The sequence below is a fragment of the Delphinapterus leucas genome, chromosome 4 (assembly GCF_059928025.1).
Source record: "Delphinapterus leucas isolate spDelLeu-1000000601 "Yukka" chromosome 4, BTC_Dleu_Yukka2, whole genome shotgun sequence".
In the NCBI taxonomy this organism is placed as follows: domain Eukaryota; kingdom Metazoa; phylum Chordata; class Mammalia; order Artiodactyla; family Monodontidae; genus Delphinapterus; species Delphinapterus leucas.
This window is the reverse complement of record NC_143132.1, coordinates 55,144,958-55,163,829: the sequence shown is the minus strand read 5'-3', so window position 1 is coordinate 55,163,829 and position 18,872 is coordinate 55,144,958. Positions and strand designations below refer to the sequence as shown.

At 38.3% G+C, this 18,872-nt stretch overlaps 1 protein-coding gene across 2 annotated transcripts in view; it reads left to right on the top strand.

Moving 5' to 3' along the window:
* Positions 1 to 18,872, top strand: part of IFT57 (intraflagellar transport 57) — a 69,272-nt gene that overhangs the window by 24,456 nt on the left and 25,944 nt on the right. For both annotated transcript variants that reach the window (XM_022596471.3, XM_022596554.3), the window contains exon 6: positions 8,693 to 8,815. In XM_022596471.3, coding sequence (XP_022452179.1) covers positions 8,693 to 8,815 — 123 coding nt within the window. The remainder of the gene's footprint in view (positions 1 to 8,692; positions 8,816 to 18,872) is intronic.

Below are 18,872 nucleotides of genomic sequence, written 5' to 3'. Positions count from 1 at the left end.
CTCAAGCAGTTGATCCTCTTCTAGCACGGACAAAGTCAATTGCCACTCACTGGTAGGATTTTGATATGAGTTTGCAAGCAATTGATTTATTATAGTCCCTGTGCAGTCAAACCTCTCTGCTAATGATAATCTGTATTTGCAGCCGCTCCCCAGCGCTAGCATCACAGCCTCAGCTCCACCTCAGATCATCAGGCATTAGATTCTCATAAGGAGTGCGCAACCTAGATCCCTCACATGCGCAGTTCACGGTAGGGTTCACGCTCGTATGAGAATCTAATGCTGCCGATGATCTGACAGGAGGCGGAGCTCAGGTGGTAATACGAGCAATGAGGAGTGGCTGTAAATACAGATGAAGCTTCACTCACTCACCAGCCGCTCACCTCCTGCTGTTGTGCCTGGTTCCTAACAGGCCACAAATACAGGTGTGCAGCCCGGGGGTTGAGCACCCCTTCTCTTGGTATTGACCAAGTATAGTATTTGAGCACTGGTATATCTATGTGGTTGCCATCTCAAAGGAAAGAAGCCTTTTAGAAATTCATGCCATAAAAAGTTAGACTTATTTTGCATACTCTGCAACACCAAGTATAATGTCTACACTAGTTCCTCCAGACATACTTCCAGGGATACTTTCTTTTGGTTTTATTTTGAGAAAATAAAAAGTCAGAGATGGTTTTATCTTAGCACTTAGTGTACCAATGTAGCTAAAGTAGTTAAAGTTGTAGCAAAGGTAGTTTGATGTATTAAATAGAAATAATATTGGAGGTTAAATTGTCATTCAAAAATAATTTCATATTTCCTATTGGAAAATTAAATTTATTTTGTGTTAATTTGGGGAGCTTTCTTTTTACCTTTTTTGATTTGTTGGAACATAATTTATTCAAGTCTTGGTTCACATTATAACTTAGAATAAAATTTCTTTTGATAGTCTTAAAATTGAACTTAAGAAAACCTTTTATGAACTTCATATATTTAAAGATAGAGGCTACCATCTATCTATTTCTTTTGATAGATTAGCCGGGGTTTAATTTGGTTATTCAGAACAAATCTGAAGATACTTTTTTTATGGTATTAAACATTTTTTTCTTCATAGTAATATAGTGTTAAATTATGTAAAACCTAATTTGGAAAGAAAATAATGAATCAAAATCACAATTTGTGCTTCTTTAATCATGAAGAAGAATTGGCTTGTAGGGACATGAAAGGTTTTAACTCTGCCTTAAGTATAGTTTGTTAAAATCATTGGATTTTGATGAACACTCTTGATTGAAATAACTTATCCCTCTATCTAGCTTTATTGATAGATTGTAAGGAAACAGGGACACTAGTTATCCTTAGGAGAAACCCTGTTTAATTCATAGTAAGACCGTATATACTATGTTAGCCTTTTGGCCACCTATCCTATCTTGAAAAAACAGCAGATGAGGAAAAATGCAAAAAAGGCCTCTGAGCAACCAAGATAAGTATAAACACTTCCATTTAAAAATATTCTATGAGGAGACCTAACCTCACTGCCCCCTGTCCCTGAGTGCCCACTTTTTTCCCCTGTATTCTGACTTTGCCTACGTTCTAACAAGCTTGGTTATTAGGTTTCTAAACCCACAGCAGCCTAGGAGGAGGAAGGGGTGCTACAGGCAAGCAGGGAGACAGCCGCAGGTGATCACTGGCATCTTGATAACAGGAAGCTACAGGAACAGTTTACAGGCAGAATGTGAGCAACTTGAGTTATCTGGGATCATTTAGTGTGGGATCAGTCATATCCAGATTCCTCCGCCCTGAGGGCATCATTGTATTACGGAATAGTACATACAATAGGAGACATCAAAAAGATGTAAGGAACTTCCCTGGTGGTCCAGTGGTTAAGACTCCATACTCCCAATGCAGGGGGCCTGGGTTTGATCCCCGGTCAGGGAACTAGATCCCGCATGCCGCAACTAAGAGCCCGCACACAGCAACGAAGATCCTGCATGCCGCAACTAAGACCCACTGCAGCCAAATAAACAAATAAATATTTTTTTTAAATTACAGCCAGTAGGGCTTCCCTGGTGGCGCAGTGGTTGGGAGTCCGCCTGCCAATGCAGGGGACGCGGGTTCGTGCCCCGGTCCGGGAGGATCCCACATGTCGCGGAGCAGCTGGGCCTGTGAGCCATGGCTGCTGGGCCTGCGCGTCCGGAGCCTGTGCTCCGCGGCGGGAGAGGCCGCAACAGTGAGAGGCCCGCGTACCACAAAAAAAAAAAAAAAAAAAATTACAGCCAGTAAATGTCAGCATTTACCAGTATCCAGAATCCAGTCTGACAGTGGTGTCTGATCTTCCTAAGAGGTAGGGATTTTGGCTTGGCAATTGTAGACGTAAGCACCTCCACTTATTCTCGTTTCATTACTAGTTCGGTGTTGGGATCTTCTAACTCTCCCTTCATCTCCCGTTTTTACCTGGAAGTCTGTGAATCCAGCTTCTGTCTAGGCCCTTATGATCTAGGTCCTCCCAGCAGGCTCCCATCTGAACTTGTGATCTCTCTGTAATGTCTGACATGGGGACTCCATTCCCAAGGAAATGTCTTCTCATTTCCTTGCCTGAGCCTTGAGCTTCACTCTTGGGTCTGCCCATGCAGGCATATATGTTCCCTTTACCAGACGAGGTCTCAGTCAGTGATCAAGGGATGTTTTGTAGGGTGGCCATAATTAGTCAAGTTTTAGAAATACTGCCTTACGCTATTCCCAGCTTTCTTCTTTATTCCCAATGGGGGGATGTCTTAACCAGAGCCAACTGCCTAATCTGGCTTGGACCCTTGGGATCAAAAAGATCCTGTAGTACCAGGCTTTTGTTGTTATGGACCTAGCAGAGTTGAAATGAGCGGAGTTAACTCTTGCTGATATCAGGAAGTCATAGTCAACATTTCTCTGGCCAGTAACCTGATTAGTCCCTGTTCTCTTACCGGGTTTTCCAGTAATGTGTGTGCAGTACCCATTAGGAATAGTTTCTCCCCAAAGAGATAGTTTTAAGTTCTTTGTTTTAAGATGGCAACTCAACAGGTATACCAAAAACATGACCAGTGCTTCCACTGTATATCACCTGTAACAGTTTTCTGTATTAATAGGTCCGTCTCTCTCTGTTAATACATTACTCCCCCTACTGGTAGCCGTGGCCTACCTGTAGCCCCCAGAGTTAAGTAAGAGGTTTTGTACTTTGAAAATGTATCAGGTTTTGTAGTCATACTTAGCCTAGTTGACCAGAACAGCTTTGCAGCACTATGCACGCTATCCAATGCAAAGGGCTTTATATATCCTCACATGATCTCCCTTACTGAAATGCAGGGCCTTCTCTTATTACACCCCTATCTTCATAAGACCAACCACAACCAACTATGTATATTTATGTGTGTGTGTGTGTGTGTGTGTGTGTGTGTGTATAAATACATATACACACAGAGAACACAGTATTTATTCAGATGCTTAACTATCCCATTAATATTACCTGAGAAAAGGGGAGACTACTTTCTGGAACAGGATTCTGAGCAGGCTAGTAACATTGCATTTTTGGCGGGGGGGTTGTATTCCAGGTTCATTTTATTTTTTAAAAAAAATTATTTCATTTTATTTATTTTTGGCTGCGTTGGGTCTTCTTTGCTGCGCGAGGGCTTTCTCTAGTTGCAGCAAGGAGGGGCTGCTCTTCGTTGTGGTACGCGGGCTTCTTATTGCGGTGTCTTCTCACTGCGGAGCTCGGGCTCTAGGCATGTGGGCTTCAGTAGTTGTGGCATGCAGGCTCAGTAGTTGTGGCTCACAGGCTATAGAGCGCAGGCTCAGTAGTTGTGCCACACGGGCTTAGTTGCTCTAGGGCATGTGGGATCTTCCCGGACCAGGGCTCCAACCCGTGTCCCCTGCATTGGCAGGCGGATTCTTAACCACTGTGCCACCAGGGAAGTCCCTCAGGTTCATTTTAGAAACAAACTTCTCAGGACTAAGGTGATGGTGACATGGTTCAGATCAAATGTCTTGGTGGCAAGCTGGGGAAAATCATAGGAGAAGATCCCAGGCCTGTTGTCTGTCAGCTTGGCAATGATGTTTGAGCATTGACCTGGTTGTGAGGAAATAATGATATCGTCATCCTGTCCTTTATCTGGTCCAAAAGTAGAGTGCAAAGAGCTCCATACAGAGCTCTTGATATAAGGCTGTGCAAGGCAGATGGCCCTCACATCAAGTGTCTTGAGTGGTGGATGACCTGTGAAAGCAAGTTCCTTGACAAATTTTTTAGTGACCGTGGACAGTAATTAGCTTGGAAGGATGCTGTGGGAGAAGACACCACAAATATAAAGTATATTTGAATTGCCTCTCAATCAAAAGAAGAAATAGAAGTGACCAAATAAAAATATTTGGAGCCTATGAAATTAAATTTCACTGAAAAAGAAATAAAAATGATCATTTTACATATGAAGAGGCACCCAACCTCAATGATGGTACGGGGAAAATAAATTACAATGCCAGTATAATAGTTTTTATTTCCATTATATTGAAAACTGAACGTGCCTTTGTAGCATCTCTTGTCATCATCAGTGGAAACAAGCCCTTTGATGTACTCTTACAGGGAGTATACATGACTAACATCCCTTTTGAGGCAGTTTGTCTCCCCTTTTGCTTCTTCAGGATCTGGGCTTTAGGGGTTCTGTGGGGCTGATGTTTGTGATGACTTTTGGTATTTCCTGTGTTCTTGGGCCTCTGGTCAGTCTCCTTCGGCACTGATAATTTGATTTCCTGGCCCGCGGTCCCCAGGAAGGTCACGGCTTCCGCTGGAGGGGCCCTTCCAGACCTGGCGGCGCTGCAGCCGTGGGCGGGGGCGGGGTTGGGGGTCGCTCCACCCTCCCATTGGGCTCTGGGGCGGCTCAGCGGCAGTGGAGGGAAGAGATCCTGAGCCAGGAGTTCCAGCTCCGCATAAACGCGGGCTCCATTCTGGGCGGCAGGGTTGGGGGGTGGGGCCCCTCTGCCCTTAGTCATTCCGGGAGGGAGGTAGGGAGGCAGGGGCTCCCGGGGAGGGAGCAGTACGGAGCGCCAACCTTGCATGTTCGATCCTTGAACTGACCCTGGGTAGTATGCCTCAAGGTTACGTTAGGGGATGCCTTGGACTGTTATCTTCAGCTCTCCCTTTGGCAGTCTTAGGGTCAGTTCTCATCAGTTTCTTTTTCTTAGGACCAATTATTACCCCCACTAACTAGCCTCAGACTCTTCCTAATAGGCTGTAAACTCTTTGCAGGCAGGGATTAAATCCTTCTATCTCTCCATACCAAGCACAGTGCCTGGATTCTTACCTTGAATGTTGTAGAAGCTTAACACATGGTTTATTGGTAAATTAATTAATTATAAATGAGACTTCGGGATAACCTGTGTCTTATTGAGCTTCTAATTGTTTCTTCAGCAGCATTAACTGGAAAATGCAGTTTCCCAGGAGCCATGCTTTATCTTCGTTAATGTTGTTTCAGAGAGGAACTTTGTCATGATGATGTAAAATTTTGATTAAATGGAAACAGCAGTTTATTTCTCTTTAACTAATAGCTCCACATAAAATACCATTTGTTATTAGAGAAACAATCGGAAAGGAAAGGTTTTCTCAAAGTATTATAACCAAGGTGTGGTTAAAATGATTTATACTTCATATGTAGGGCTTGCTCAGTTAATGTATCCACTTATTAGGCATTAGGAAATTCTGAGTGAGGAACAAGGTTATGAAATAGATGTGCAAAGATGGAAGTAGAAAGAGACTGTATAGTTTGAATAAGTTAATGCTGTTCTACCAAGCCTAATGTTCTCTTTTTTTGCCCTTTCTTCATTTAGTAACTAGGCCATTTCCCCCAGTATATTAACTATAGCCTAGGAATGAGTGAAAATTTTTGAGCTGCTACATTAAATCATTTCAGGACATTGGGAGTAGGAATTAGCAAAGTATTGCCTGAAGGAACCAAATAATAAGCTAAGAAGGGTAAATGTAACTTACTGAAGGGCCCAATATAAAACCAAATAGTATTACAGCTTATGCACAGGGCTGTCTTGATGTGGTGTTTGATCTCCATGTACTCTACTGTCCGATTCAAACAGAGCCAATACTAACCATTTGCCTTTGTGAAAATTAGAAAAATGTGCCCTTCCTTGAGTAAAAATTTTAAGTATGTTATGCACAGCTTGAACAATCCGATGTTCAGGCCTGAAGAAGGTGGGAATGTGGACGGGTACCCTCTCTGGCTTTGTTTGGTGATTTTGGACTCCACCCTCCTGTAAGGAAGGGAAGAAGGGGGGATGGGATGGAGGGGATGATGGGGTTGGGGAAGAGTGGCTCAAGGATTTAATCAGTAGCACTAGTTTCAATTCACCCAAACAGTGGTTCTGTAAGTCAAACTTATTTTTAAATCAGTGACCAGAACACCTGTGTTCTATTAAGAATCATACAGAGCTGCTGCTTAAGAGGACGTGCCCCTTTTTGACTCAGTCTGGCTCTGTGCGATTGGGATGTGAGGCTCATAACCCTGGAAGGAGCAAGCCTGTGTATATATCACACACACGCTCCAAATGTCAGCGCTCACATCCCACTGGTAGTGTGTACATCCTCCCACCCCCACTGTCATCCTCATACCCGGTTTTTTATAGAAAATGAGCCAGTCAGAATTGGGCCTCCTAGAGCCAGGGATGGGTACTGGGATGTGCCAGTGAGTGTGCAAGTATATGAACATTAATGAATGTCAGTGTGGAGTTTCATGACTGAGAATTTTCCCTGTGGCTTTAGGTTTCCACTGGGAGACCCAGTATCTCTTCTCATGCCATCACATACATTCTTATATAACTTCACACATGTCTGCTTTGTGAATACTGACACCCGTCCCCAGCTATGATGCTATTGTGCTACCTTGGATTCAGTTTATATAGGTCTATAGCATTATATTAGGTGCTCAAAATAATACAATGTTTCTGTATTTAAATGAGCACTTTAATGCTTAAAATAGAATCTTGGACATTTTTCACTTGGAGTTTCCACATTTTACTTTTCTTAAATTAATGCTTGTATTTTTTATACTAACTGAATAAATTCAGACCACATATTATGAAATGTAAAAGCCTATATTAGTTACCCATTCTCTAATTGCGTGGTTAGAACTGTATAGCCCCCAGAATTTCTGAACAGAAAGCAATATATGCTCCTTTTAAGGCTCTGAGTCTGTTTAGAACTTGCTAATATGAGCTGGGAGGTAGGAGAGAGAGAGAGGTTTTTTCACATCAGCAGTGACCTAGAGACTCAGTCGGGAGTCAGTTCAAAGCCCCTGAAGACCTCAAGCTCCCCCCAAAATTAAATCCCGATATAAGGTTATTCTTGTACTTAGTGTTATACTGGACAAGAAATATCTTTTAGTGACATAAATTCACAATGAGAATGTAATTTCACCATGAGGTTGTTTATATAGTCTTTTATTTTTAAATGTTGTATTATGGGAAATTGCAAACATAACAGAATTAGAATGAGATAATGAACCCTTATGCAACAGTACCTTGTTTAACAGTTAACCTTTGGTTGATTGTGTTTCCTCTAAAGCCCCTCCCTCCTTTTCTCTTCGCCCCATGTTATTTTAAAGTAAATTTCAGACATTATGTAAGTTCACCTGTAAATATTTCAACATTTATCTCTGATTTATAAAGCCTTTTTTTAATGTATCCATCATGCCATTGTCATATCTATAAAATTAATAATAATTCCTTAATATCATCTAATACTCTTCGTATTCAAATTTCCCTAATTGTCTCAAAAACATCTTTTTACAGATTGTTTAAGTTAGAATCCATGTAAGGTTTATACATTGTATTTGGCTGTTTGTATCTCTCAGGTTTCTTTTTTTCTATATTAATAATTTTTTATATTTTTCTTACTTTTTAAATAATTTTTCAAGGGAGCATAAAAGGAAAAATACTACCAAAATTAATGCATTAAACTTTATCTTTAAATCATTAATTTCTACGTTCTTTATGTTTTCAGATCCATACATACTTAATGCTAAAATGTGGAGGGCTGAGAAAATGGAAAAAAAAAATTTTCCTTTTCTGATTCAAAAACAGGACTGAATTGAGCTTATTACTCAACAGCAGAAAACAAATGCAAGAAAGTCGACCTCTACCCTATTTGAGTTCAAATAGGTCTGCATTAAATCACATTTTTAAGCTATATTATGGTTTGACCTAACCAAAATATCACCTTATAAATACAAAATTTGTAAACAATGTGCCCTTTACTTCTGGGATCTTATCTTTTTTGTCTTTCAGATTTTGGGTTTGTATTTCAGTACAGTGAATTCAAACTAAGGCAATGTTTTCTTACCAAACATGTGAGTGTTTGCATCTTTTCTACCATTACCAATTAACATACCTAAATGGCTTATTCATTTGACAGTATTCCCATTGAGTTCACTCTGATATCTCAAAAAAATTATTCTTTGTAAAAATAGTTAAATCACATATTTGCTTCTTTTATAAATACTAACTTTTCTATTCTACCAGGTTGGTGCATCATTTTCTTTCAACATGGATAAGAGGACAGAAAAAAATTTCTTCTGCCGCTATAATTTTAATACTACCATGCTTGATATAAATTGTGCAGTGCTGCTAAAATGCCTCAAAATTTTACCATTTCTTTTTATAAACTCTCAATCCTGTGATATCTTTCCTTTCTTAGGATATGAACGAGTCTGCCAAACAAGAAGATATTTTGGAATCCACAACAGATGCTGCGGAATGGAGTCTAGAAGTGGAACGTGTACTACCACAACTGAAAGTCACGATCAGGACTGACAATAAGGTATAGAAGAGAGAACACATTTTGTTCAGATAGATTTTTATAAGGCCATTTCAGGGTCAAGGGTACTCCCAGTTACAAAAATGATTTAAGAAGGGATTCAGTTTCCAATGTTTTATTTTAATAGAGATTTAATAAATTGTTGTTGAATGAATAAATAATGTAATATGGCCCACGAAGCAAGGAGTGTATCTTTAAAATGATTTGGAACACATCATATTTCCCTAGGATTAAGGCGTATTTTCTCAATACATTTTGATATATTTTCTTGGCAATCATATTTTGTTTAGGTGAATAGTGAATGAAATTGGAATTCTGTGACTGTATACTAACTGAGTAGAGTTAAAAAATGGTTTAGAACTCTGCTGGTTGACAAAACAGAAGACATCCTGGAAGCCACCTTACATAATCTACTCAGTACACATGATTAAAAGTTTAATATTAAGAATATAATCAAGAAATCATATGCAATAAAGATTTGGGGATTAGGCCAGATGAACTGACCCATTTAATCAAGTTTCTGCTTACTTTTTACCTACAATTTATGAGTAAGAACTTCAGAACAAGCTAATAGGTGACTAGACAATACTACTCTTATTAGTATTATAATAATCTCTATAAAAGGGCTAGAGAGACATCTAGGTAAAAAAATTAAAGGATTTTTATCCTTGGAGGCTAGAGACAAGCCCCAGAATTATGGAACAAGGTTCTAGGGAAACTTGTCACTCTACAAATGTGGTTGTATGTCTGCTCCCCAAAGTAGCAGCTATACAAAGATTGCTGTTTTCAGTGCCTTGGAAGCTAATTCACACTTTGATTGCCTGGATTTGGGCATGTAGAACTGTATCCTAGAGAAGCTAAGAAGTAGCCTAGACTCCTAGGGCAGTCCTAAAATAAGATAAGGACAACAGAGGTCTTCCTGGACTGTGAACAGCTGTGGAACAAGCTTTATCTAGAGTAAGTGGGCAAATCCTACAGCCTGTTTACAATATATTTACCCAATCATTACGGAGGACAGCTATTATTTGAGTACATTGGGGGTAAATTCTCTGTTTATATATCTCTTATATGTAAATACATATTAATAAGAATTTCTTTCCTGATTTGATCTCTGCTGGAAGTCATAATTTTCAAAAATGTAATTTTTTTGTGAAAATGTAATTTCTGATTCTTTAGTTTTGTCAGAACAAATTTTCTTCATACAATTAAACATCACTATTATTGTGACTGTAGTTAGAACAACATGTTAAAATAATTGTGTAGTTGGGAACTCTCAAGTACATCTTAGTCCCGTGAGGAAGCAAGTTTAATTTGTTTACTTTCAAGATAAGTAAACTCTTGAAATCAAACATCTCACTTAAAATCTAATAGGATCACACGAGTGTGTTTTTTTTTAAGAACTGTCATTGATCTCCACATAGTAGAAGTAACTGAATAAAGAAAGAGAGAATATAAATGTAACTGCTAACCTATACAGTTTTATAAACCAATACTGCAGTAGTCAAAATCCTGGATTCTTAAAGAATCAATGTTCTCCTGATTTGGGGAAGAATTAACTAATTCGGAGTTGGACTCTTAGTCTCATGCCATTCATTACCAGCCTTGATCTTATGAGGATATACTGTGTCATTAATTATACAGTCCGTGTTACAGGCAACATTCGAAAATGTCAGATAAAGTTTTTGGGGGGTTGGTATTTTTTCGAATATGTGAATGTCATTTTGAGTTTAGATTTTTGTGGTAAAAATACTGACATAAAGTCCTATTTGATTGCTTTTTCAGAATTCTTCTCTAGATAATTTGGTCCTTGTGTCCAGTGTTTCGTAAACCCTTCTTTCTCCTAAGTATTTCAGCTGTAGCAAATGGGAATTACAGCTTTAGGGTCAATTCTTTATTCAGCTTACTTAAGAAAAATAAAATTATACATTGATTTGAGAAAATAAGGGGCTAATGAATAGAGAAATGTTTTTCATGTCTCAGAAATAAAGTAATCTGGTTATACATGTGGTTTCTCACGGACTCATTATCCTCCTTAATCAGGAAGTGTTGACACCAGAATCATGGTTGATCCCATTCTTCCTCAACTCCTAACTCTACCAAAACCAAACCCTCTCCTTTACTTTTGGACAAAACAATAACCTCTTACTCACCGCAGGCCATTTAGGACCTTTCAAGATTTCAACTTCATGTTTGAGGGGGAAGAAAAGGAATTAATTACTTTCAGATCAATGTGTTTTACTGATCACTGTTACATTAATTTTTAAGTAGCATAGAGATGTAGGAGATAAGTAATATAGGGTCAGCATTGTTTAAAACAATGATAAATTTCTTTAAAATTACCTTGTGTTAGAAGTAAAAAAAGTCCCATATTTATTTGGCACCGGATCAAATGTTTTGCTTTTTTTTCCTCACAGGTTCATTTTAGTCCTTGTATGCTTCCCGACAGTGTATTATATTAAAAAAGTAAATCTTCTTTTCCGTTCTTTTTGCATATTATAGTCTGTATGCTTGATGACATCCTGTCATACACCAGTATTTTATTTTGTATATTCTTCATAATGTAATCAGGTTTTTATTGCTAGGCTAGCTTATCCTTGTTGCTGGCACTACTTGTTACTATTACCAGTTCTCAAAGAATGCAAATAAATTTTAATATTAGCTTAAACAAATTACAACTGGGAAAATAAGTATGTTGCCAAAACTACAAATAATACATTCCACAACTGAAGATAAAGGATTTTTGTCATATGCTGGCTTGAATGGACTGTATTAGCAGTTCCCTTTTTAGAGCTGGGTATAGAGAATGCTCCTGGTGATTACTTCTAGAGTAGCTATATACCCATCTCCGATCTGCCTCAATTTGGAATAATGTATCTGAAGACAGTCAGAAGTTTTGCCAAGAGAGTTGATAAATTCAGCCAAATCCTGGGTCGTTAAACAGGTCAGTAGCCAACCCTAGTTAAGGCCTCAGTTCTGACCAAGTGAGTAAGGCTCAGGCATCAATTCCTTAGAAGGGCAGTCTGAGGACACCTAAACTAGAGTGGATGTCGGTGCCACCTAATAAAATCGTCTACGAGTATAATACATCCTGGACTTTTTGTTCTTTCCTTTTTTTACTCTTTATTTCTCTAACTCTTTCCTTTTCTGATGTTTTTTAATCTTTTTTTTTTATTGTTCTTTATTAGACCCCATAGTAGTGCCCACAAGTGTTATATAACTACGCTGGTGGAATTTAAAACTAAGAGCAAACATCTGTGATTATACTCACTAGACTTAAATCTGTAACTGGTCAAGAATTATCCTAATCTCTGAGTCTTTTTAAAACACAATTTTGTTGTTAATTATAAAAATAATACAGAAGAAATATTTCAAGGGGAGAGGAGGCAGGTAGTGTACTGTGATTTAGAAGCTAGGGATCACACATTTAGTCCCACCATCAAATCCTGATTTATTGACCCAGAGTTTCAGAAACTTAGTAGAACTTTGGTAGCTATAAAGACCCAGAGAGGATGGAGCCTATCTCACACACCTTCCCTTGACACCCAAAATTCATATTTCTACCACTTACTAGCTGTGTGATCTAGGGCAAGCTACTATAGCTGTCTGTTCCTCCTTTCCTCATCTGTAAAATGGGACTAATTATACTCGTTACCTCATGGAGGAGTTGTAAAGAAACAAGAACAGTGTCTGACACATAGTTACTGCCTAGTAAATGTTAATTATTTTTATGTTACAATATTGTTTTGTAATATTATGGTATTCTATGATAGCTCTCTTAGGTTTGTGTCTGTATCAGTATTCAGGAAGAATTTACAAAATTCCTGCCCTAATGCTTCCATCACTTAAGGGAATATTGATAACAATCAGCCTTATATTTTTACCTAGGGTGTAATTGGATTCATATAAGTATCACTTTGGTAAATCTTTCTAATTTTTTCCTTAGTAAAGGTATATATGATATGATGAACATGATGGTAATAAATGATATTTACTAAGTGTTTGCATTGTGCCAAGTGCTGTTCTTAGCACTACGTACATTGACTCATTTAATCCTTTCCACTGCCCTATGATATGCAGGTACCTTTTACTACAGATGAGGAAACTGAAACACAGAGAAGTTATTTGCCTCTGCCTAGTAAGTGACAGATATGATATTTGAACCTCCAATCCAGGCTCTTACCTATTCAATTAGTGACAATATAGCATACTGGTGAAAAGCACAAATTCTAAACTCAGGACACTTGAGTACTCATCTTGAGTCTAACACTTATTAGCGGTTGGAACCTGTGGGTAGGTTACGCAGCCACTCTGTGCCTCAGTTTCCTCATCTGTAAAATGGAATTCATTATAAAGCTTACCTCAACAAAGTTATTAAAAGTATTAAATGAAAAAAAAAAAAAGGGGGCTTCCCTGGTGGCGCAGTGGTTGAGAGTCCGCCTGCCAATGCAGGGGACACGGGTTTGTGCCCCAGTCCGGGAAGATCCCACATGCTGTGGAGGGGCTAGACCTGTGAGCCATGGCCGCTGAGCCTGCGCGTCCGGAGCCTGTGCTCCGCAATGGGAGAGGCCACAACAGTGGGAGGCCCGCGTACTGAAAAAAAAAAAAAAAAAAGTATTAAATGAATTAACATATCTAAAGCACTTAGAATGGTGCCAGAGGAATCACTTAATATATGTTGCCCACTATTTCTATGTGCTTTTATGTATGATATTGAGATTTTACCTCTTTTTTAACATATCATTTCATCATGAGCATTTCCACATATCCTTAAAAATTACAAACCATACCTTTAGATGGCTGTCTGTAGTGCTAGAAGGTTACTGTCAATCTCCAGCTGAGTGCTTGGTAGGGAGATGGCTTGGCCAAGCTCAGCAGGTTGGGGTCAAACCAGGAATCTGGGTGGAGAAATGACAGGGCATGGTCCTGCAGGATCTGATGCTTAGGATATGGGCAAGCCTAAGGACCAGAAGATCTGAGAACACAGACCAGTAGCAAGAAATGGATCGGCCAGTGGGTCATTTTAGAGAACAAGTGGTTGTTGAATTTGGAAATCAGCTGAAAGAGAAAACATGGAGAGCAAGAAGCAGAAATGAAGATTAAATAGAAAATGAAATTTAGAAATCTTGTATACTTACTCATTGCTGCAAGAATGTACAGTCAGACCAGCCTGTAGGTTGTAGCTGCTTTTACCTGTTTTTAACCGTGTGAGGGGCTCTTCCTCAGGGTACTTTATGATAATTATTGAAGGGTAATATTTCCTACTTGATTGAAATATTTTAAATTCCATAATAGTAATTTTTTAAACTTTTAAGTGAATCAGTTGACAGTGGCTGAGTTGAATAATAAAATGGTTGAAGCTGAGCTGCGAAAGAATTCTGCATGTCCTCTATTTCTAGGGGAATAGAAAATGTGAATGCATATTCATATAGATTTCACTCTCTGTATTTTTGATTAATTTTGATTGCTAAATAAATACTTAATGCCGTTTCTTGAGGGAAATTATTCTATCTTTTTTAGTTTCTGTTTTACTATTAAAAACAGCAAGCTTTTATTTGGCTTTGTGGAAATAAACAGAAGCCGCCTAAATGAGAACAGGCAGAGGCTATTCAGAGCTTGCCATAGCAAGGGAGTCAGCCATCACTACTTGCGTCGGCAGAGAACTTAAGGCACGCAGGAGAATTTGAAAGACGTGTAGTGGAAAAAAGGAAAGGCTTCAAGTATGTTCATATGTGACTAGAAATTTGGAGGTGGGCTCACTAGAAGCAGGGGCTCTCATGTGATTGGTTAGGGGAAGATATTTGGCTTTGTCTAATTGGTCCTACATTGGAAATGCGGGGCGGGGCGGGAGAGTGCGGTTTGAGCAAAAATTGGGGAAGCTGACAGTTACAAAGTCCTTGCTACAGAGGTCAGTTGCTACAGAGGTTATATTTGGCTTCCTGGACTAGGTGCCACAGATTGTGGGTCAGGATTCTAAATATTTTGGGTAATGATCTAGCTGTTATCTGTTGTCCATTTGTATGTTCAGTTTCTCAACTTCATTCATTGAACCGAGGGAAAGTGTCTTCTTAAAATGGTCACTCTTATTAATCTTTATCAGGAGAATGATATTTTCAAGTCAGGGGTTTTTACAAAGAAACTAAGTAATCATTAATAATATTTATTTCTGTTCCCCAGAATTAAAGAAGAGCATCAAGCGTGAAATCAGTTTTCAACTAAACCTTACATAGGCCCTTTTTTTTCAATTATGCAGTATTTATTCCTAAAAGATTGTATATTGTAATGATTTAATATTAGGTATTTAATGCAATGAACAAATGTTCTATCATGCTTTAACGCCCTGTGGATATTGTAATTAGAATTTTGATTAATGACTTAAATAGACTTTTTTCCAAATTATAATTAAATGTTTCCTGCTTTGTTGTTTTAAAAGATAGTTGGCTAGGTACCCCCTTCATTCCACCAAAATGTCTTTAGTAATTATGTAAATCTTCAGGTTCATTACAAGGAATTTAGATAAAGAGATTATTTTTTATTTAAGGCTTAGGAAGTACTACAGCATGTGTTTCTAATTATTTCAAGCCTTTGCTTCACTGAACTGCTTTTTTACATCCTTACCTGTTCTTCAGTGTCCAACTTTCTGAAGGTTGCAGTTGTAAAAAGAACCTTAAACTTAAAATTTCAACTCTAAGCAATTGGATTTCGTTTTAATGTAAATAAACCATACAGGTGTTGCCTTGGGTAAGTCACAGCAGGAAACCTTTTGGGAAGAGTCTTTCTGCTAAGGATGGAATCATGACAATAGTCTTGAGCCCTTGGGCTCTCTAGTCACTGTGAGAGCTAAAACCTAAGAGGGAATAGAGAGGCCTTCATTAATCAGCAGGTGGAATTCCATTTAAATGAACCTGGGAGGACCACAGAATTGCCATATTAGATCTAAGTCTCTTGAAATTGGAAGCCACATCGTGCAGAAATGGACAATGGTAGCTTCCTCTTTTCACTCTTGTAGACAAATCTATATCTGGAAGCAATGGAGGGTATTTTTTTTCATTCCGAAGCAGTGGAAGGTCAACTTGCTTTGACCTTCTGCCATCACTGTGTTTGGATGCAGAGTAATAAAATTTAGCTTTCTAACTATTTCTGACCTGTAGGGATTTATAAATTATTATAGTTTTGGAGTAAAGAGCATTTCTCAAGACTTGTACTCTGGTTGCCGGATAGGCTATATTGATAGGTTTCTTGCAGTCATGAGCAAAAAAGTATAATATATTCTGTGGGCTAGGATACAGGAATACCTTTTACATATATGTTCCTCATAAAATGGGATTCTGCCTGTTATTTAAGTAACGGAGAAACCACGTTTATAATTCTTACAGATGTTCTGGTAGACAGACCTTTTGTTGAAACATAGTCACACAATTTCTAAAACATAAGGAACCAAATTTTTAAAAATCGGCTTTTGCAATTACCAGTAACACATGTAAATACAGGTGGCAATAAGTTGGTCTTCAGGAGACTCCATGCGGGAGTAATAGCTCCAGTTACTGTCACAAATGTTTGTAATTGTATCCATTGCTGCCAGACAGTAAATGCTTTTTAATATAGTAAGGCCATAAATGTACATGCTGCTGTTGTTTAAACAAAATGCAATTTTCAGCAAATTTATCCTTGAAACACCTGCTGTAATCAGAAAGAGGTGAATGCTATCAAAATAAACTGCCTAAATTAACTAGACACACATACATTTTTAGAGCAGCCGGTGTGATTACTCAACTGCCACGTCGTCTCAGAGAATGAGGGGAAGTATTCACTGATGGACTTTTACAGGCAAGCTTTCTTTAAGGGAGACTACACAAAACAGAATACCGTTTTGGATTTTTGTGTTATTTTTAAAATATGGTGTTATTTGGTGGACTTTAAGTTGTATTCTCAAGGTCAACATTTTTTTTTTTTCCTTTGTAGCATGTAGGTCATGGACAGGGTTGTGGGAAAGAATACTATGCTTAAATTATACATTTGAAAATACTGCATAGGGGTGTAGAAAAACCCAGCCATCCTTAAGCAACTGGAAATGATTTTCAGCTGCTTCTGTCCCAGCCTTGTTGAACATTCAGGGTATTCTGTGTTTAAAGTTAGTTGATGATGCCTTCCTTCCTATTTACCCTGAGCATGATAAATGTTTCAGCTGGATCCATAAAGGTTTCATTTATCACAAGTTGAAACAGGAGAACAAGTGTTTTTGCTTTAGAGATTACCATCATCTCTAACTAAAGAGCATCAACAGTGGTAAATTTTTAAGGAAATAACCAATAAAGACTGCATGTTATGTAAATGCTAAGGAGGAAAGTTACTAATGCCTCACGGTAGATATACCTCAAATAGACATTTGTGATTGAGAGCATTGAGTTAATATACATTGATTATAATTGAAATTTCTAGCCTAAATACATCATTATTACAAAGTATAATTTCATGTTTCCTTTTACTTAATATAAAATATGAATTGAAGCAGAAACCATGTATCGTATGGACCTCCCTATAAAGTGCACTTTTTAATTGCCTTGACTCATTTTTCCAATCAACAGTATTAGAGCGGTTCTCACTATCAGAGTGTTTTATTACAAATTTCTTAATATTTGGACAAATTGTTACCCCCATAGTCTTTTTCCCATTATATGTGATTGTTTCTTTAGGCCAAGGTAGTGACTTAATGTTTCTTAGTTCTTCAGATATGGAGATGACTCCATTTTTTTCAGTTTTTGTTTTTTGAGTATCAGTATGAGATCAAAGTTTTGATTAGTAGATTCTCAAAGTTGAGAGGGACTGGCGAGGTCATCTCTTCCAGCTCTCCACCATGGTTCCTCAGCATCTTGTGAAACAGTGACATTCTGAGTCAGCCTAAGGGTGTTCCTGCATTCTCAGAAGGCCCCCAATCTCTGCCTTGCCAAATCTCTTCTCAAGGCTTGCAATGCCTTCTAAAGTCTTGAAAACCTCGCTCGGAAGATTTGTGTGGCCCATAGAAAAGGGGTGTGGATAGAATAAGCATGAATAATAAGTCTGAGTCAACATGTGAAAATGCTTAGTAGCAGACGGTAGTAAAGATAATTTCTGAGCACACATTAGAAATGTAATCATTTTACTAACAAGGTATTTTATGGAGAGATTATGGATCTCCAGTTTCAGTTCAATTACAGGCAGGTGTGAGAATCCCAGTGATTGTTATGATAGCCTTTGCTTACCCTCTATGCACACGTATTATTTTTCTCTACAAGAGCAATATCTAGAAAGCAAGAACTTTCCCGAGGAAACACATATTTCCAGCTTGACTGCCACACCCCCTGCAACAAACACACACATACAGCGTACAGCACACGTACATACTGAACTCTTCCTAGGTCATATGTCTAGTTCTTTGAACACTTATGAAGAAAAATCATGCTCTCACACCACAAAGGTGTATACCACAGAAGACTTTAAGCTGCTGACAATTAAAGAAAAATGTCACATTTAAAAATTTAGGAAAGCCACACTCTGCAACTATCCTGCAACCTGATGGGCATTTTTCATTAAGAAAGTAATCTCATGAAAAAGTTACTTAATGGACAGTCTCTCTCTCTCTCACACGTACACACACACAAATACACACATAAATGTGAGCAGTGATGAAGCTGAAAATTAATCTAACAATTAGAACAGGAAGAAGAGATGGCAAAACTGCTTGTGCAAAGTGGCAAAAAGAGGGAATACAAATAATGTTCTGTCATTAGAGAAGGGAGTGTTCTGGGTAGAGGAGGGAAATACGCTGCTCATATCCTTGCAAAGAGAATGATAAATTATTGACCTATCCCAAAAATATTTGCTACAGTGAACTTAGACATATGCAACTCCTTCTATCAAGCTGTCTTCTCTGCCTCTTTCATTTAACCTGATTTCTTGCCATCAGATTTCCAGAGAATTTTATCATTCACTGTGGATGGAGTATTAAACGTGTCACAGGAACATCAGTATTCCACAGTGAAATCTTGAGACTGATCACTTTGGGACTGCAGCTCACCCTTGGCCC